At 40.9% G+C, this 21749-nt stretch overlaps 1 protein-coding gene across 2 annotated transcripts; it reads left to right on the top strand.

The window, feature by feature from the left end:
• Window positions 1–1968: 1968 nt before the first annotated feature.
• bbox1 (butyrobetaine (gamma), 2-oxoglutarate dioxygenase (gamma-butyrobetaine hydroxylase) 1) lies at window positions 1969–19820 on the top strand. Of its 2 annotated transcripts, none has more exons than XM_026161649.1 (8): window positions 1969–2150; window positions 3609–4066; window positions 5648–5762; window positions 15647–15845; window positions 17379–17484; window positions 17647–17843; window positions 18502–18668; window positions 19478–19820. In XM_026161649.1, the coding sequence occupies exons 2-8, from the start codon at window positions 3665–3667 to the stop codon at window positions 19636–19638; spliced, it is 1347 nt and encodes a 448-aa protein (XP_026017434.1). In that variant the 5' UTR covers window positions 1969–2150; window positions 3609–3664; the 3' UTR covers window positions 19639–19820. The 2 variants fall into 2 exon arrangements, with proteins under 2 accessions (XP_026017434.1, XP_026017443.1); XM_026161658.1 differs by lacking the exon at window positions 1969–2150 and adding an exon at window positions 2157–2237.
• Window positions 19821–21749: the final 1929 nt, after the last annotated feature.

Consider the following 21749-nt stretch of genomic DNA (forward strand, 5'->3'; position numbering starts at 1 on the left):
CTCATCTGAAACCTACAAAGAAGGCATCAAAACTGAGGGGAAAAGGTATGAATGGACACAAAAGTTCTGTGCGTTATCCACTCATGTCTTTATCACTTTTACAGTTTTCAATATGCGTTTTTGTTTGTTTGTTTTTTTGATTACTTCCCCACCATTGGTCTAAAAGAAAAAAGTAGCAAGTGGACACACTTTCAAAGCTGAAAGAAACAGTTTATATTCGGACCTTCATTCCAGATAAATGTAAAAGATTTATTGATATCAGAATGATAAATATTTGATCTAGTGCCTCCACTGGCATCCTCAAAAGCACAGAGACATATAAACTTAGAATTTATGTAATTTCTATGGACATTTATAGGCTCTGGGGATTGGCTGTCATCCATTCACTTTTCTCTAGACTGAAGTATAAATACATAACAGATATTGGATGGCTTCCCATCAACTTTTGTACTCATTTTTTTACTCCTCAGGAGACTTTGGGGATTACAGGACTTTTTTCTTATGTGCTGCCATCAAGCTAACATGGTTCAGACTGAAATTTGTTGACAAGCAGTAGAAGCAGATGAGATTTCTGAAAGGAAATGTGTTGTAATTTTTCAGCAGAATTTGATTTACAGCAGTCATTTTTAGGGTCCTTCATACTGTAAAGTGCAGGCCTGGTATCTGCCTAATAGTAGCGCAATATAATCAACACTTTGTTTATAACCGTTAAGGTTCTGTATGAAGCCCACTGAATTGTGTTATTTATTTTATTTAATTTTTTTGGGAAATGAAAAAATATACCTCAGTGAGGCACCATGAAAAATGTCTGAACCTTATTGTGTTGACTGTCACGTCTATTTCAATTATAACCAATACCACATTTAAATAGCAGAAGCTGACCCACAGTGCTTTAAAGACAGGCACATTCTCATTCCAGGTCTCCAAAAAAAACCCGTTTTAAAATACATGAAAAGCTGAAAGTGAAAGGTCTAAATGCTGGTGCAGATCTGCCTCATTTACTTTAAAATGGGGGATTGTGGCACTGGCCATTTTTCTTCAAGTGCTCCTTTAAGTTTCGTTCCCAAGTTAAACAAACAACGCTGTTCCCAGCATTTGTCTCAAACCAATGAGCTTTAGGCAGAGAGGGCATATTTCGCACATATTGGCTTCCTATTAAATCCAGAATCAAATTTGAACTCTTATCACATACAAGGCCCCGTTTTATCATATCACCTCAATAGAGCACTTCGCTTCCAGAGTTCTGGTTTACTTGTGGGTACCTAGGATACATAATAGCAGAATGGGAGGCAGAGCTTGAAGTGCACTGAGTGTTTCTTCTTTACTCACCTTTTTCATTGACTGTGTGTTTATACACCACTCTACATTTAATCATCAGTTGTTATTATACCCAGGCATCTCTTCCACGGCATGTCTTTTGTCCTGTCTTTCTTCCCTCACCCTCAGTCGGTCATACCAGATGTCTTCCCCTCCCTGAGCCTGGTTCTGTGGAGGTTTCTTCCTATTAAAAGGGAGTTTTTCCTTCCCAATGTTGCCAAAGTGTTCGTTCATACGGAGTTGCCTGACTGTTGGAGTTTTTTCTGTGTTATTATAGGGTCTTTATCTTTTAATATTTGACTGCAGGGTAAACACAGATATAATTAATAACTTTTATTACGGCTCTTTGTATGTTAGCTAACTGGATTGAATGCGGTACACAAAACAAATAGGACTGTAATTCATTTTCGTAATTACACCTGCGGATAACGTGCAACGATAACCTAGTGGACCTCCAAAACGCGCACATGTTTGCCCCTAACCACCCAAAGGCGCTTATCACACTGAAACTGTGACCCACCTACTATTAGAATTAAAATAACGGTGTTAGATTAACTGGTAGCTGTGTAGCGTGTGTCTGCTGTACTTTCCCACTACTGTTTCTAAAAACACATCCACCCTGTCCTTATCAGATTGTATCGTGGCTGTATTATGGCTGGGATAAGAAAGTAGAGCAAAGTTGACGCGCGTGTAGTGATTGTGTCTTCCTGTTCAATACTGCCGCCGATCAACCTTTCACCTACTTTCTCTGGCACGCTGACACCCGGCGGTTGTGTTGTGACGTCCGCAGTGCTCGTGGGAACAACACACCGACCGTCATCTAATTGATCCAGGTAAATTCTGTTGATGGCGAAAAGGCGGACTTTTTTTTCTTCTTCCTGCCACTTTAATACACAAACTTGACACAGGAGTCCTGCTGGGTAAGCGGCTCCACTGTTTAGTCTCGCTATTAGCTTTGAAGCTGAATTCAGGATGTCGTTGTACCGGATGAACGAGTGCGTTGACAGAAACTAGCCTGCTAACAGTCGAGGGTTAGCTCGTTCTTCAAACACAGCGGCTACCGGCTAAATGCTGTCATTTTAGACCTTACGGAGTTAGACCGAGGATAAGTCACTCTGTCAGTAGCTGTTCACCAACTCATTTCTGATTCAGTCAATGTATGTTGTATGCTTGTCAAAACCAGCTGTCAGTGCCACAGCCCTGATCAACAACAGTAGAATCGGGAAGCTTGAAGTCAGCAGTATTAAAGAAATAGAAGCTAATCTCGCACTGAGTTATATATAAATAAACTGTAACAAAACAAGCACCCACAGCTGTCAAATGAGGGGGGTACGAATCAAAGGGCTAAACCTAACCCTGTTCAGCACAGACAATTACACCCCCGAAATGTTTTACAGCTATTGTTTGAATCTGTGAAAGTGGAATGATGCATTAGTTAGTTGGGTGGCAAAATTACCCAGCTGTCTTTTATTTTTTAAAGCGCATTCCGAACATTTCACACTTATAAGTTCCTAACTGTGAGTTTGCTGTCTCCAGTCGGTTTTTTGTGGTTGGTGGTCAGACATTAGAGGTGGGCGGATCAGGCCAAATATCGATTGTATCGATACCAAAGCTGGTATTGGTATCAGATTGATACTAACACAATAGGATTGATACTTTGTTTCCATCCAAGTTCAGCATGTAACCCACTGAATTGTCATTGTCTAAATCATTTTTTAAATGAAAAATGTCTAAACCATGTTGTCTGTTTTGTTTATAGCCTATAACACGTTTAAACAACAGAAGCTGACCCAGAGTGCTTTAAAGACAGTCTAAACCCAAATTTAAAATACATGAAAAGCTGAAAGCTGTGTTTTGTTGTATTAACTCATTACTGTGGAAAATACAAATAACAGTTATTTACTGGTCAATGAAATCTTAAAAGAATTTCAAAATTAATGATTGTTTATCTCATAAATCATAACGAGCTGCTCTCCCCTACATAAACTGGCTTTATAGCTTAACGGTATCTGTATTGTATCGGCACACCACCGATGAAACGGTGAAGGTTAATATGTGAATATCATCATCATATTCAATTTCAGATTGCTAATGTGTCTTGTGCATGCAAACTGTTCAGCATTTCGGTCAAAAGAAAAATTGTGTGGTTTCTAAACTGCAGCTTTGTCTTATCAACACAGTCAGCAGAGTGTAGCATAGCAACAAACCACATTTCCAAAAGCTGCATGGAAACGAGAAAAAAAAATCTTGCTTTTTAATATTGTCTAAAGTCACTAACTTTTTCTCTGCAGAGTGTTAGCCCTTTCCAATCTGGCGATAAAGCTGCCGGGGGCAAAACCCTTCAGAAATGTGGATGAGCACTGTTGCACGTTCGGCCCTGCCTGCTCTGCAGAGGAGCACCTCTCTGACCCGCCAGGCTCTGAGGGCTTGTCGTAGGCTGGGGCCAACCGCTGCTCCTCTACCTCCTTGCCTGATTTCATTACATCTTCGTGGGCGGCACACACTGGAGTCAGCCTCCCTTCCTTCCTCTCGCCACCTAGTGAGGCATGTCCGAGCTCTGGACGATGACAGGCAGATGGAGGTGGAGTGGGAGGATGGAGGCCACAGTCTGTACCCATTCACCTGGCTGAGAGACAACTGCCAGTGTCCACTGTGTACCCTGCAATCTGCTCAAGCCCGAACGCTCTTGCTGGCCGATCTCGATATTCACACAGGAGTAGATGTTGTGGAGGTCACCAATGACAACAAGGTGGGCTGCTGCCAAACTTGGCTTGTGGTTTTCAGAGTTCCACACAGACACACAAGATGGATGTTTTATGTTTAGAGAAAAGGATGAAAGTTAAAATTATGACTCAAGTTGGCTGCGAGTGGATTTCCAGAGCTACTCTCTGGTTCAACAGTAATTTCTCTCCAGTCATGTAGTTGTACTTGCACATTATTTTGAAATACCACTTCTTTTGCGCTCCTTATAACTTTCACCTGTAAGATCAACAGCAGATGAGTTGGTCCTCTTTTAAGTTAATCAGTATCCAAAATAATATCCAAAAGCTCACTTAAACTCAAGGATGAACTGATTAGATTTTGGTGGTCAAAGGTCACTGGTGTTATCTCACAATTTCTTTCTTTCTTTATTTTTTGGCCATAGCGTAAGATCTTTTCACCAAATATCAAACAGGATAAAAGGTCAACTTAACTGATATTATAATGTTCTGCACGTTCTTGCCCATTATTCAGAACATTAACTCGGAAACAGAAGGAGGAGATGTGATTAGATTTCAGGTTGGTGTGATACTTAAAATGTTAAGTTCCTTTAGCCTTTACTGCATACATCATGAGTCAGCACAGATGTGCATGAAAGCTGCACCTTGGCTAGTTTGCTGGGCGTACAGGCACTAGGCAGGGATTCTAATTTTGACTGTTCTTTAGGGGAAAAAGTGGTGTCACCTTAGGCCCTGGAAAATATATAGTGATTACTTGCTTTTATCTGATGTTTTCAGGCCAAACAAATAAGTAAACATGAATTCAGCAGAAGAACTGATATTTCAAATGTTTTACAAAGATTCAAACATGACATCTCCACAACTCTATTCTCGTTGCTCTGCTTTAAGCAGTTTGTTTGGGTGCGCTTGTGTCGTTGTCGTGTTTAAAATTTTAAATGCATCTCATTATACTTGGTTGTCATGAAACTTGTTCCAGTTCGGGAATGACATTTACACTTTGCTTATTGTTACTGAGAAACTGCCTGGTGATGAACTGAGGAGGTCGATGAGGTCAGACAGTCTAATTTTGGCGCATTCAGCCTGACCTTTAAGTCCTCCAAAGAAATCTCCCCAGTGAACTGTGTCCTTCAGAGGATCCAGGCCCTGAAGTAGGACACGGCTATAAACAGATTCCTTTGACGTGACAGCACTGCCAAGCTACCGTGTGCATCCTGTTTCCTGTGCCAAGATATACTGGATAGCCATTATGCATTATAGCAAACACGCGTCTTTAAAAATACCAAAAGGTTTGAGGACGTGGTTGGATTGGCTAAAAGCCTCCACAGGTATTTGGAAAGAAGGGAGTAAGTTTTGTTTTTTTGTTTTTTTAACCTTATGAAGCAAAAAAAAAAAAACCAACGCCTTCAAAGATCAGTGTTCAAACCCATCTTTTTTTTTATCCTAGTCATGTGTTACTAACAAGACAATACCCTCTAAATAAACATGGATTGTTCATTTGACACAAACTTTACTTCAGTTGATTAGCAATCACTACAAAATATTAGGTGAACACTTAAAAAGAAAAAGAGCACTTTGACAAACCAGTTCAATAAGCTTTCATCTCTCCACAGGTCTCCATCGTATGGCCCGACCAGCACATCAGTGTCTTTGATGCAGAGTGGCTGAAGAAACGCTGCTTCTCTCCTGCTGCCCGACAGGCAATGCAGGAAGAGCTTTTCCTCAATAGTGAGTCCAGCTTTCATAATTTTCACTCAATTTAAAGTCTGTACTTTTAGGATGTCATGTACTTGATAGGAGCAGCGGCCTCGCCCTCTATCCAGGATTTCCTGTGCCGAGCTGTGCTGTGATCTTTTGAATTGCATGCGTTTCATCATGGGCTAAGCTTTGTCACCTGAAAGAAGGTAGAAGGTATTATCAGATTGCAACAGTGTGTGCCAAAAATCTTTCCACCAAGAGAATGTTTTATGTACATTTGGGGAGTTTCATTTAATATCTCTGCTTTAGTTTGTGATGTTCTTGTAAAGTAGAATTTACTCTTATTTTTGATCTTCTACTGTATTGTATTTACTTATGTGGAGTTTAACTGAGAAGGCCACAAAATGAAACCATTAAATTGGTGACAAAAAGGGCTGCCGTTATTGGGGCTGCTGTAGTCTTAAACCAGTGATTACTTTCTAATTATTGTTGATGTAATGGTAAAATAGATTATCTTTAAAGGGGGCCATAAATCACGCCGCAGCTGTCTCAAAATTAACAGGATGAACAAACACTGTCATGAATAACTGCATTTTCAAAGCAGTATCTGAAAACGGCAATTTATCAGCTTGCCGAGCAGCAGGTGTTACCAGCTTGCACGTAAACGGTAAAGCAGCAAGTCCAACGAAGCTCGTCACGGATCACATTTTCCATACCGTGACCACAGAACCTCATATTTCACATTAGATGCGACTCACAGTCCGAACGGGAAGAATAGAAGTTAAGTGCAGCCGGTTTTATTTCAGCACACGGTGATTCATTTGACTTCTTTTTTTTCTTTTTTTTGTCCAACACAGAAAAGTTCAGTCAGCGATGAGTTCGTATCAAACTCTGAGTAATGCATTCACAGTAATTTACTGCAAAATACAAGATGATTTAATTTTCGTCTTTCAACGCAGGCACGTTGGAAGTGGGTAATTATGTATCCTCCTGTGTGGACGGTGTAAATGAAACATTTTCTGCTTTAGCGCTGTTGGACATAAACGGAGTAATTTCTGTAGGCCTATTCCACTGTGTCACAATTATATTCGGAAGCTGTTTGTGCGTATCCCTGTAGTCTGTTAATGAGACTGTCAAGGTTGCTCAGTTGAAATAAATTTCTTGCTGGGATTACTGTAGAGTTAGAACAATTGCAGACTGGTATTTCATACTTCATGTAGTTGTTGTTTTTGTTCCATCGTCGCTTTTTAGTTTAAAGTGTTTTCCAATCAGTTGTATCTGACAATAGTGTGTCTGAACTAGACGGGTTTATCTGCAGGGAAATATATGAATGAATGTGTAGTAGAAAATGTAATAGCACTTGGCATGCGACGTGAATACAGTCACTGTGAGCGCCGCTTGACTGTGTAGCTGCTAAAATGAAAATTCGTGTAAATTCCGAGCTTTTCCCAGGGAACAAAAAGATGCCCCCGATTTAAACTCGTCTTTGCAAACATTGGTTTTTTTTTTTTTCGCTTTGTAACATTACAATACTTTTTTTTTAAAGACTAGAAGAAAACTCATTTTACAGTACATTTACAATGGCCCAGGACGCTTTACAGTCTGCCAGACAAGCAGAGGAGAAAGTTCAGCTGTGGAACAAGGTAGCAGCACTTCAGTGGAGCGGGGGATGGACTGTAGTTGGTTTGTGTACACACACGTGGTCCTGAAGGATCCACAGGGCTGAGCGGCTCCTGCTCTGTTCCAGACTGATTAAGGGTCTGTACGTGTGTGTCTTGTGTTGCAGAACTCCTCTATTCATGTGGAGGTGTAAGTAGATCGCCCTCATAGCAATTTACAGACAGTCATTTTGTTGTTTAGGGTTTTGTTTTTTTTCAGAAGCGCTCAGCTCAGAGCCAGGAGCGCTCCTGGAAGGCGCTGCTAAGATCATGCATCAAAACACAATAAAAGATGACGTACACACACACACACACACACACACGCACTCACTGGGTTTAATTATTTCCTCCTGAGCGCCAGCATGAAATTCCTCGAACTGAAAAATACCGGAAAGGTCTACATTCTCAAAAGATGGATGATGCACAGCGTTCACCTCTGAGGTTTTTTCTCGTATTCTCACTCACTTACTTGTTTGTGGCTAAAGTGAAGCCCACCGTTTGAATTTCTGTGTGCTTTTTCATGCAGCGCTCCTCGATTTTACAGGCCCAAGTGGGCTTGTGAAAGCGAAAGTGTAGCACACTTGAGACGCAGTGAGGTCAATGTGATAATTTGAGCTTTGGGGTTTTTATTCATCATGTTTTAAAACTTCACTTTTTGTCTAAAGTAGGGCTTTTTTCTTGCTTTCTTTTACTATTTGTGCCTTTCAAATCACAAGTGTGTAGCTCACCAGAAAGCTATTGGTGAAATGCTATTAGACATCAATCGGGGACAGTTATTCAGTGATACAGATGAGTATCACTGATAAATGCCTTTTTTGCCTTTTGTTTTGTCTACAGCAGGGACAAAGTGCTTAACCATGTGCCGCACTGCATCCGCCATATTTCACAGGGAATGTTGTATGCATCGGATCGTGAGCCTTTCCAAGCCTCCTCCGTACTTTTCCCTTCTCCTTGTTCTGGTACAGACTGATCTGTCTCATCTGTCCAAAGAATGCTGTTCCAGAGCTGGGCTGACTTTTGGTTTTAAACAGAATTCCTTGGCTGATTTCGATAAAATTTTATCTTTACGATGGAAATGACTCTGTGATCATCTACCAGTGCTGTTTTTGTTGTGGAAGTCCAGGTGAGTCTGCACGTTAAGCCCGTATTCTTCATAACTTTACCTGGAAAAAATAAAATAACAAAGATTGTGTCAGTTCCAAAAATGTGTGGTGTTTAAGAGGAAAAAAAAAAGCTGACGTCAGTGTAACCGAGTCTCACGCAGACCCCTGTCTGTCTGTACCATATGGAAAATGAATTCAGACTGAGGGTCAAGAACACAGCAGCATGTTCTTAGCAAATACAAGCTCACCGTTGTATTTCCTTCCTTTCAGAACAAACGAATCCCTGAGCCTGCAGATAACGTGCGACCACAGATTTAAACTCACGCTGCTCGGTTTCTGCGAGTGGGGATTTCTTATAAACTCCACTGTACCTTTTTATTTTAAACTGTTGTGGTTCTTACTGCCTTATATGCTTTCATGTTTTACTGCATTTGTGCAGAAATTGTTTGATTACTTGATATTTAAAAAGAACTTATCTAAAATTGAGATCTGATATAATGACCAAGGGTCCACCGCGAGTTAAAAAAGCTTTGATGTGTGACGTGGATCTATGAACGTCAGTGCTTTCTTGTTGTTCGATCCACTGCTTTCCCAATCAGGATTATTCCTCGAGCAAAGCCTGGACAGGAAGTACCAACTGGATTTGAGATTTTATGCTTTATTGCAGCATTACAAGTTTAAATGAGTGTTGTTAGTTCAAGTCTGTTGCGTTAGAAATGCTGCTGTAAATAAACATAGCTGTGAAATCATTCCTGCTCATACATATTAGAAAATATTACAGCAGATGTGTTGGCATGCGCAGACACTGAGCTCAACGCACAGTCGGCACGGAATGACGCATTTAATAGACTTAGCTATTCTGTGTGGATCGAGTATTTACATCTCCTTTGTAGATATGTTCGGGACCTTTGGAATACACTCATGCCATTATCTTGCTGGCACTATGAACCCTTTACATCGTTTAAAGGAGAGTGACGATGTCGCAGTGCTCTCGGGAACACTAAAAGCATATGTCACTCACATCCTTATCTGCAATGAGTCTTCCTTTCATAATAAATCTGTCAGTGATTTACTTAAAGCCTGCCAGATGCTTTCAGTATTTGAGCCATGTAATCATCTCGGGCCTCCCACTTGGAGCTTGTCATGTTTATTTAGCCGGGGTTGATTTCATGACTAATTTTATGTCACTGGTATTTAAAAGGCAGAAATGAAACAGGTTAAGTGGGGTTTTTAAAAAAGTAAAAATAAGCCTGAATACGTGGCTTTGAGCTTTTTTCCTCACACTTATCCACCACTTCACATATGTAGTCTCTTCTTTTTCTAAATTGCAGTTATGAGTATTCTCTAATTTAGCCAACTGTTCATCCTCAACTGGGGCATAATGGCATGTCATTACTCTTGTAACAAGTTGAGTCTTTAAATGCGATTTCGCAGAATATCAGGATCAGGTTTTATTAGTAAAAGCGCACTTTCTTCTTTGAAGCACATCCATTCACATTCAGAGTGATTTTGAATATCAAAACAGTGCTTCACTGATAGATGGCAAAGTCACAACAAAAGATTTATGCCTGTGTTTACAGTAATCGTTGGTCCCCTGGTTTATTGTTAATCATATTTCATAAAAGAGCAGGGTTTATTTTACAATCATTTTGCAATTTTTCTTCAGTTGCACAGCGTTTTCTTTCCATAGTCATAGCTCCTTCAACACATGCATCACTCAATACTCCTGCTGTTGATCAGTTTAGATAAAAATGAAACACAAAGTGTGTTTAAAATCTGAAGCAATACATGAAGTAGTATACTGGACTTTTTTTTAATTTTGAAAAAGGTTTCTTTTCGCTTTTACAGCTGTCCTTTCTCTGGCCTGCCAAAAAAACGTCCTAGTAACTTATCACAGCCAAAAAAGTATTTCTGCTGTCAAAAGTCTGACAAAAGCTGACCTAAACAGAAAAAGGGGGAAATATTTCCCTACAGTACGTACTGCACCAGACTGACTCTTTCATAGTACTTGCTAATACATTTTAAAAACATCCACAGAGATACTCCCTAACAGACTTGAAAACCTGTAATGTCGTCTTGTCAAATTGAAATCCGTTGCTGCTCAATTTTGTACCGATTCCACTAACTAGAGAATTCCAGGCTAAAATGAAACTGTCCAAAGGTATCAGGGAAATGATCATTTTCGCATCAGTGCAGCCATAAAGTCCAGAAGTTCAGGTTCAGTTTCTCTTTCTGGGAGATACATTGATAAAAATGTCTAAATATATGCAGTTTGCACATGTGTTGGCACCCATGTCCTGTACACAGATACATGTTTTGTTTTGTTGTTTCGATCAACCTGGTTGCCTTTTTCAGTTATCCTTTTCCCTTCTAAAGAGAAAATGTGTCAGTTTTCTTTGCTCTCCGTAGCATTAAAAATGTATTTTTTGCCCTAATTTCCTGCTTTTAATACTTACATTATAAATCAATTAGCATTCCATTTGAATTGGACATATATCGTAAACGTACTGACTGACTGGTGGATTTTTCTTCATTAAGTCTGCTGATGGATTTCATAGCAGCTGATTTGTCAGTTCCCAGTTTCAATGATGTTTTTCCCCTTTGCCATCTGGTCTGAGTTTAGCCTTCTGTGTCACCAATCATCAGTCGACCGAGCGGCTTCCCTGGAAACAGCCGTGGAAGTCCAACAGCGGAAAAACACGTACGTTCTTCCAAACTGGATCATCACTTCACGCGCCGTTTACAGTTTCAGCACAACCAACTTTCCAAACACATGCGCTCTCACAGGCTGTATTACCAACCTCACATGAGAAACTGGTGTATACTTTAATTTGTCATAAATGGCTTTTATTTATTTACTGTGTACTCTGCAATAATGGAGTCTTGAGGGGTTTAGCACTTCAGACTTGTCAGAAATACGATTGGTTCACCAAGCCTTTCATATATCAGGTGTCTCTTTCAAGCGACCTCAAAATTGGCCCCCTTTCAACAGATTTCACCATTTTTCACCCGCAACACAGTTTATTTCTCACGGTGTATTCCTATAATTCCTCACGGATCAGTTATATTTGGGTTAAATCCCTTTTCTTTGTCATCTCATTTGAAATTTCAACACCTTTGCATCAGACTCCACGGGAAGCTTAATGACTATAATGATTGGATTTTTCATTTCTTTGGCAAGGCGGACGTCCCGCTTGGCACTTGAAATAATGCTGAAAGAGTTGCGTATAAGTTTCCAAAAAAAGACATGATTTTGACAAACTAGCACAGTGTTCAGTTGAGTTTCGGGAAACTAAATTTGCAGATGGAGAAAGTTTGGATTAGCGTGCGGAGGGGACTGCTGCTCCTCGGTGAGAAAACACTGCTCACACTGTGTCTTCCAAAGTGGTAATGCACAAGTTGGCTGCTCCGTAATCCGCGTCTGTTTCATTAATAAAGGTGTGTTTGTTGCACTAGTGGAAAGGTGGCGTGATGGTCTTGCAGTGCCATTGATAAACGCACACTCCGGTACATATGCTAGGAAAATGCAAATGTGCTTGGTAATTGTTGAGTAGAATATGACTGCACATTTCTTTCCAGGTGTCTTCTTAGAAAAGGATTATATTGGAACATTAAATAGTTTAAAACATTGATAAAAGCCAGTAGTGACCGTTTCTGCTCTTTCTTCTTTACATGAAAAGCTTCTTTTAGTCCTTCGTAGAGAGACAAAGCAAAATCTATTGGGACAAAAAAACTAAAACAAAACTGATTTGACTGATTGTAGATCTTTAACCAATAAGAGTACAAAGGATCCCACCATAGTTTATATTGATGCACCACTAAAATCAAATAAAAAGTACAGATAGCGGGGTCATTTTTCCACTTTAAAAAAAAACAAAAACAAAGGAGATTGCATATATTCAGTAAAACTTCTAAAATCTGCTTTCAGTATAAACAGCAGTTTGAATTGAATTTCCTAAAGACTGCTCTTCCTTAAAAAAAATAGATTGTGTATGCCCATCTGGCCGTGCACCCTCCACTGTGCATTCCACAGACGGACCATTGAAGTGAGCTGATCTGAGCTCTGTGATAAAACTTAACCAAGTCAAAACAAAAGCTCTGGATAACTGCAGTGATTCAAGTAGAGCTTTGAAGGCGCTCCCAGTTGCAGAGGAGAGCGACCCTGGGCCTGCGAGCTTAAATCACACAGCCCAGTGAGAGCAGAGCCAAACTGCCATGAGCTGCCTGACAACCACGGGAACCACGGCTTCAGGTTTCCTCATCTGGAAAAGCCACTGTAGCAGACCAGGACTGGGGGGGTGGGGGCACACTGGAGGGGATTATGCACATATCTTGTCAGGCTGTCGGAGGGTGTCCCTTCAAGCACATGGCAGCACAGTCCTGTGTGTGAAACCCACAGTGATTTTACACAAATGAACACAGTGCAGACTCGAGGCTGCCTCAGTTTGACACTGCTCTGCTCTGTTTTATTATTTTTTTCTTTTGCATACTGATATTTAAAAAAACACACACATGCTAATTCTGACACCGGACCACCGGTAACCACAGCTGGAAACTATGCAAAAGAGAGTGATGGTTCTTATTGCCTGTGTGGATGCTTTTCCAAAAGAATACTCCAAAAAAAAATTGGTGATTAAGAGCTTTGAGTGGTTTGTACTTACAGGACAAGAATATTGTGTACTGGACTTGATCTGCCCAGGTTTACTGCTGCAGGACACTGAGCTTGTGTTCACTTCATTAATAGAACTACAGCATTGACTTCACTAAGATTTGATTTTGGTCACCCCCACCTCCTACAAATCTGTCTCTTTAGCTACCAGCACTCCTCAGTGTTCACCAGCATCTTGGCAGCTGTGTTTTTTAACTGTTAAGTGCAGAGCAGGTAGAAAAAAACTTGGTGCTTTATTGCCAAAAACCCACTTCCAGCTGCTTGGGAAAACAAGCTACGAGAGCAGTGAAAAGGAGAGGCTCCAATAAGCTGAGGCAAGCTGACGACTGAAAATTGTCTGACATCGTTCATATTCACATGCTGCTTTTAATCCATTGTTGATGCAGAGAAGCAGCTTTAAATCAAAGAATATCTTTTGAATAGAACTGCACTGTGAGTGTAACAGCAGCTGCAGAGAAACAGGTTAGCAAAAGCTGTTCGGGTGAAAAAAAAACTTATTTTGTTTCATAATGTGTGATCAGTGTGACGGGGGAAGATCCTCCTTTATGATTCCTCCCATGCAAGATTTGTGATTAGCCTTGCCGGTTAAAAACAAGCTAATGTTAGGTGCTGATTACTTGATTAGAAAGCAGATACTCTGCAAAGTTCTCGTCTTTTGTTCAACCCAGCAGCCACGCTGTGAATTCCCCTGATAGCGGCGAACGTGATGCGTTTCCACAATGAGATCGGAGCTGAACTAGAGCCAGGACTGCTCAGCTGATGTATACGCACACTGCAGCTAACGCTGTAGCCCCTTTGTCACGAGTGACACCCTAAACTGCAGAGCTGAAACGCCGCAATGCCTGTACAAGACAGTTCCAGTTTCACAAGAGTAATTGTAACCTTTGCCCCAGTTTCTCGTTCCCCATCTCTGTTGCCCACCGCCCTCTTGACAAGTTTTAACAAGCAGCAGGTTCCTGACCCTTTGAATTGTGCAGCCAGAAACTGATTGTTTGTGACAACAGCCTGGAGGGAGGTCTGCAAGTCACGATCGCTGTGTTTCTGACTGATGCTGCATCTCTGCCTCAGCGGCTCTGAAACTCCGCATCACCAGTTAAAGTCTTTTTGTCATACCTCTAAATCTTTGTGGCCTTCAGAGCAAACAGTCGCATTTTGTTTTGCGGTTTGAAACACTTTAGATGATGATAAATTATGCATTAGGTTCAGCGCGCTCGCCCTGTGTGTCCATCTCCTGCAAGCCTTAGCCTTGTAATCTGCTTATGATGCAGCCATTTGGAAAGTTGTTTGGAAGTCGGTGGACAAAGGAAAAAAAGACACGAAAAGGAGCCACAAACATCAGACAGGTACAAAATCTCCTCAGTTTAAACCTTCCTCTTCCTCCTCCCCCCACAAATGCACTTAGCAGCTGTTTCGTTGGAAGTCACTGGAGGGAGGCTCCACGGAAAAAGAAGTCGAGCCAGTTGGGTGGAGAGCAGTGGGAGGATTTTGGGGGGGTTTTCTCCACACTTCTGTCTGTCTGATGGAGACGTGCTGATTTTTCTCAGCAAGCTATTCTTCTTCAAGCGCACACACGATGGCATGCAGTGGAGATCTGCAGCGTTTCTAGATTTAATTGGAACTAATAAGCAGGGGGCAGTAATGGACTTTAAATGAATTGTTTCCTTTTTTGCAATAAAACAAACATCACATCAGTCATACTGTTAGCTGCTACGTAATATTGTTGTTGTTTTTTAAACAAAGGAAATCCAACTACTCATTGTGTTTCATTTGATAATAAAAAGTGTTTGTGGTCATATTTCCATGTTGACTTGATTTCATTCACCTGCAGCATACCAGGATGAGAAGAGGATGGGGGGGGGGGGTTGGAAGGTCAAATGTGTGCTGATGGAAAGTCTGAGAGAGCAGACGTGCCCTATATCTGATTGCAGCTGAAGTCAACAGGCTCAGATTAATTCTTTGAATTTTTACGCCTTTTATTGGAGGAGGGCGGCGGCGGAGGAGAAGAGCTCGGAGGAAAGAAGTGAGATGACTTGCAGGGACTGGTTCAACCACCTGAGGATCCACCTTGGGGGGCACGCAGCTCGGAACGTTTTGTGGTGTGGGCCCTTGCCACCCAGTTTATTGGCTTGACCTCCTTCAGAGAGTGCAAAGATCTCCAAATATCTACAGGTTATATAAAACTGTCTGTGCAACCTGCAGTCTCTCAGTCAGCTAGAAGCCAACTCGGGTTTATACCAGCACGCTGACAAAGAAGGACAAAACAAGAGTGTAACATCTGATAAAATGCTTTGCTGCAGAGCACTCCTGCCCTCGCTGTACAGCATTTGTTTGTGTAACGGAGCTGTTATGGCACAGAGGCTGTTGCTTTAGAATGCTTTGTGTTCCTGTGTCGCACAACCAGCTTTAATTCTTGACAGACAGAAACCAGAAATAAACACGTACATAAGAAGTGAACTTTCTGCCGTGTCCGCTTCCTCGTTTCAGGGCGTTATTATTGGGACTCGACACTGCGCATTCCCTCAGCAGACTTTGACGAAGTCCTCCGTGACGATAAGGCCGCGCTCACTTGGCTCCTGGCCCTGCGTCGTGTTGGCATGGTCTACCTGAAGGGGGCTCCTGCAGAGCAGGGCCAAGTGGCCAGACTGGCTGAGAGGATTGGCTATCTCAGGCTGACATTTTACGGGTAAGACTCTGTGATCTTCCTCCATTTTTGCTCCAGTGATCCTCAGCCAAGCCATTGTTTAATAATCTGACTCCCCTCTAAATCCCGAGCTGTTGAATTTTCCACCGATCATATATTAGCTGGAGCAGAGCCCCGGAGTGTTATTAGTAAGAATTTAAATACAAAAGACCCTTAAAAAAATGCATGTCTTTTTCCAGTGAATCAGAAAGAGCTCGATATTGTGCTGAAAGAAGGGCTCAGATTCTGACTTTGGTACATTAACGAAATATGTCTGGGGCCTGGATCTCCTCCATGCCTGCTTCATGCCCTGGGGGACGGGGTTATGGCTCTCTACATCCTCTTGCAGACCATTACATGTGGAAACCATTTGAATACAAGCGTGCTGATCCACACAGGTGTGCACACACGGGTGTGTTCACTGTTCGTAGACTTAAATTACACCTTTCTTTGCTGCTACTTCAAAGCACATTGTGCGCTGTCTGTCCTGCGTGCTGCACAACAACATTGAATATTTAGTATTTACTGCTGTTTACACTTAGCTAGATTAATGCGATGGTGTTGTGTTTAGTATGTTGCTTTGGTTTTTTTTTTGCTTGTTTTCTATCTTTCTCTCTCAACAGGTGATCCAGGAGATTTTTTTCCCTTTCTCACTGTCCCTCTCCCCTTCTGTTTTTCTTTTCCTTCCTCTTTCTTTCTCCCTTTCCTATCCCTCACTCATGTCTGTCCCGTCTGTAACATCTGAAAATAAAATAAAATAAATAATAAAAACAAAGGTCGATCAAATGGACCAATACAGCAATGCCACGATGATCCATTTGGCAAAGTAAATCCATTGGGTATCCTTGTTGGTCTTCAGACAACAATTCTGATGGCTAAAGAACCAAATGGGACAGGCAAAAAAACGAAATATGTCCAATAGTGAATAATCCATAGCTTTGATTCATTTCGGTTTCATGGAGGAGCTTAGCGAACGGCCGTCGGGGCCCCTTTCACCACACCAGAGTTCATCATTTTGACTTATTGCTGTGCTGATTACTTGAGGACAGAGACGGGGAAAACAACCTAAAAGCATTCCAGCTTTTTTTTTTTTTTTTTTAAAGCCAGAGGAATTACCTGGTGCACTCAGTCAGAACAGAGGTTTGGAGCGTAAAGCTTTGCCTCTGCCAGCGGATGAGCTCATGCCACTGGAAGTAAAAGAGTCTGCAGACTAAAGCTGAAGGCCTGCCATCACAGAAACGAGACAGTTTTACGACCCCCGCATCATCCGAACGAGACATGCAAACAGAACATGGAAGATAACTTTACCTCATTAGTGCTCGACTCTTGCTGCATCTCAATGAAGTGCCTGCTTAAGAGGCTACAGGCTGAGCATTCCTGTGAAGCTGCCTGCTTTCCCCCCTCAGGGAACCCTCCGAACTTCATCTGATCTCGTCCTTTTTCCTCCACGCGGCCTAATTGTCGCCGCTGATCTTCTAAAGCTAAAGTTAAATAATTAAAGTGGAGTATATTAATGAATGTTATCTTTGTCCTCAGGCACACATGGCAGGTCCAGGACAAACCCATGGCAAACAATGTAGCCTACACTTCAGGAAAGCTCAGTCTGCATACAGACTACCCGGCGTTACACTTTGCACCTGGAGTGAGTAAAATCTTACTTGTACGCTCTGTTTGGAAGATGAAATAACAGCAGACAGATATGGTATCGCTCCTGAGTTATGGCTGCGTTCGGCTTTTACGTTGTCAGAGTTGTAAAACGAGCATTTGTGGAGCATGTGTGTGTGTCTGTGTCGGGCTGGCGTAGGTGCAGTTTCTACATTGCATCAACCAGGCTAAGGAAGGAGGGGAGAGCGAAGTGGTGGACGGCTTCCACATGGCTGAGCAGCTGCAGAGAGAAGACCCAGAGGCCTTCCAGACGCTCACCTCGCTGCGCGTGGACTTCACCGACACCGGGACAGATTACTGCGACTTCATGCTGCAGTCCAAGAACTGCATCATTGAGTAAGTGGAGATGATCAGGCAGATCATCAGTTTGTGCTTTCTTTGAGGTTTTTTCCCCGGCACACACACACATTTACTCATTTTATATAAAGCAGAGATTCAGACTTTTAGAGAAACTACACAGTGACATTTCTGTACACTTATATACGCTTAGGTGTGTATTTTTGTCATTTGAAATGGGACACTGCCATCTGCTGTTCACAGTGATTATGTTCACACATGAGCTGTGCAGATCATAAGAGCGTAGCTTCGTATTAATTGTATGCTAATTAGATGTTCAGTCACATGTGTCTGTTCAAGTGTAACTGAAAAAAGCTGGATTTATGTCAAATTAGTCAATGTGCGGTAACTACTGTCACAATGATAAGGTGGGAGTAGAGAGCAAAGATGAATGAGTAGAAAAATGATCTGCAGTGAATTTCATAATCAGTTGCTGGAGTTACATCTAAGATATTAAACTGACTAATTCAATTTAGTTGTGCTGTTAGACTCAGTGAATTGGTAGTGAGTTGCATGCTTCCTTAATACATGACTAAAATGCCTAATCATGAAATGCTTTCTAATTCATTCTTGTGGAGCATCTAATGGACTGGTTGTCTCATCTCTAAAAGTCCCGATTCACTTTAGTTTGACTTTGAGCTTTGTCCTCTCGGTGCAGCGTCGACGCAGACGGGCAAGTCGTGAAGATCAACTACAATAACGCCACCCGAGACTCGGTGCTGGACCTGCCCGTACATCAGGTCCAACCCTTCTACAGAGCACTGAAGGCCTACGTGGACATCATGAACCGACCGGAGAACGTGGTCACCTATAGGATGGAGCCAGGTCAGCGTGCACCTCTTTCCATTAAAAATGAGAAGAATAGGAAAATGTGTGTGTAAAAGGCCCCCATCCATGCTCCTGTATACCAAACAGTGTGTGTTAGTGGAAGAACGAAATGAAAATAAGTGAGAGGTGCGAGGAAAGAGAGTGCAAATAAAATGGATGCAGAGAGGGAGGTGGGCGCAGTCTGCAGGATAATGCTTGTGTTAAACAGAAAACGAACTGTGACGGCGATGGGCAACAACAGCTTTGTCCTCGTCAGGGTCGCGATGACATGTGACGTGTCAGTGCCGCTGCTGCAGAGAAAAGCAAACGACCAGAGTGTAATGCAACACCCTCTGAAAAAACAGTGTGCTAAGAGTCTGCAGCATCAGGTAGCGGAGATGAACTTATTTAAAGGACTTCAGAGTGGGGCTCGAAGGCACAGTGGTGTTAGCAGAGAGGCAGTTTTTTGACAGCATTCCTCAGGCTTCCATCCTGATGACCTGACTTTAAAGCTGCTTTTGTCTTGTGCTGAATTTTGCCCACAGCACAATGAGACTTTGGCTCATGCTGTTTGATGTGGTAGTGCCAGCTTTGGGAAGTTAGGACTGTCGTCCAGCGGTTTCCGAGACTGCGATGTCAGAGGTTTCAGATTTTATTTGAAGCATAATGACGCCTGTGAGCTATTATAAGCTGTTCTGCAGCCAACTCTGACCTCTCTGAACGAGGTGGGGCAAATAAGAAAATGAAAGTCTGTGCTGAAGTAAATCTAGGATCAATGACGTGCCCCACAGCTTCACATCTGATCTCTGGTGGTGGTTCTATTTCAGGTGACATCGTAACCTTTGATAACTGGCGTCTGCTTCACGGCCGAAAGAGCTACATCAGCAGGCTGGAGAGGCTCCGGCACCTCGAGGGTTGTTACCTGGACTGGGACGAAGTCATGTCCCGTCTCCGGATTCTCCGCAAGGCGGTCCACGAGGACTTGTGAGCTCCAGACGTACGGCCATGTTGAAATAAGTAGCTTTAGATCCTTTGGAGAAGAAGTCAAGCTGAACGTATGTTTTAAAAATGCTGAGAGGGCAGAGTGCAAACGTGTTGACCTACCAGGCAACAGGTCAAGAGCTGAATTGCTGCCTCTGTAATCAAACTGTTAAACTATAAATGTTTATGTTATACATACATATGTATGTATATATATATATATACATATATATACATATATATATATATATATATATATATACATACATGTATATATATATATATATATATATATATATATACACATATATATATATATATATATATATATATACATATATATATATATATATATATATATATATATATATACATACATATATATATATATATATATATATATATATATATATATACATACATATATATATATATATATATATATATATATATACATACATATATATATATATATATATATATATATACACATACATATATATATATATATATATATATATATATACATACATATATATATATATATATATATATATATATATATATATATATATATATATATATATACATACATATATATATATATATATACATACATATATATATATATATATATATATATACATACATATATATATATATATATATATATACATATATATATATATATATATATACATACATATATATATATATATATATACATACATATATATATATATATATATATATACATACATATATATATATATATATATATATATATATATATATGTATTAGTGATTTACAAAAATCTGCAAAGGTTACAGGATGACTGGAGCTGCAGATGTGTCGCACTGTGCAACGCAACAATGCAAGAATTAAGAGAAACACCTTACTCCTAAATTTAAAGGTGCTTTAAAGCTGACAAAGGTTTTTATAAATGAGTTTTTACATGCTTAACTATGAGATTTTATTTTCTGTCCTGGTACTTCTTAATTTATACATTTTCTACACTAATTTACCATTGCCCATTCTCTGGTGGAAATATTTGGCTCAGCAAGCCCCGTTTCTGAAATCTCTCACTTGTTCTGTCTGAAGACGACGATTCACGAGTCTGAAATCAAACTTATTGTTCATTATATTATTGTGTACAAGGAACAGGGAGTAGTTTCAGGTGGAACCTGTTTGAATCCAAGTTTCTTTTCTTCCCCTTTTCAGTTTTTCACTACCTGCAACAGTATCTTTCTACCTCTACTGTTTGATCCTGTGCCGGTGTGAAGGATGTGCTGTCCTTCACTTTGCTTTCATTTCTGTAGAGTTGCAGTTTCTGAATTGCCTTATGCTACAGCACAGCGGCTGTGCTAGCTGTGGCCTTATGAAATACCAGCAGCAGCTCAGTTATACTTCTGCCGCTGTCCAGGGTTATTTCTACATCTGGTGACTTGAAAATTAATTTTTCTGCTTCTGATGGTAAATAAACTTTAAAACTCATCGAAAATCATGTTGCTTTTTTTTTTCTGTTGACTGTGTGAAATTTCAGCGAGACATCATTGAGATGCCCAGCATCAGTAAATGGAATGTCACTTACATTAACCAGACTTCATCAGGTACACCTATTCAGCTACTTGTTAGTGCAAATAGCTAATCAGCCAGTCACATACTCAGTGCATGTAGGTGTGCAGACATGGTCAAGATGACCTGTTGCAGTTCAAACTGAGCATGAGAATGATAGGAAAAAGGTGATTTAAGTGACTTTGAATGTGGCATGGTTGTTGTTGGTCAGAGCAGCCATTTCTAGGGTTTACAGAGGATGGTTGTAAAAACAGAAAATATCCAGTAAGCAGCAGTTCTCTGGATGAAAATGTCTTGTTGATGACAGAAGAAAAGTGTGCTTGTTCAAGCACACTTTATAACCAAAGAATGCATAAAACAGCACTGAAGACCACACCAGGTACCAATTCTGTCAGCTGACAGGAAACTGGCACCACTTGAAGACTGGGAAAGAGTTGCAATATTCAACATTGATGAGAAGCTGACAAATCTGCAGCAACTGAGTGATGCCATCAGGTCAACATGAACCAGAATCTCTAATGAGCGTTTCCAGCACCTTGTTG

The sequence above is a fragment of the Astatotilapia calliptera genome, chromosome 1 (assembly GCF_900246225.1).
Source record: "Astatotilapia calliptera chromosome 1, fAstCal1.2, whole genome shotgun sequence".
Taxonomy (NCBI): domain Eukaryota; kingdom Metazoa; phylum Chordata; class Actinopteri; order Cichliformes; family Cichlidae; genus Astatotilapia; species Astatotilapia calliptera.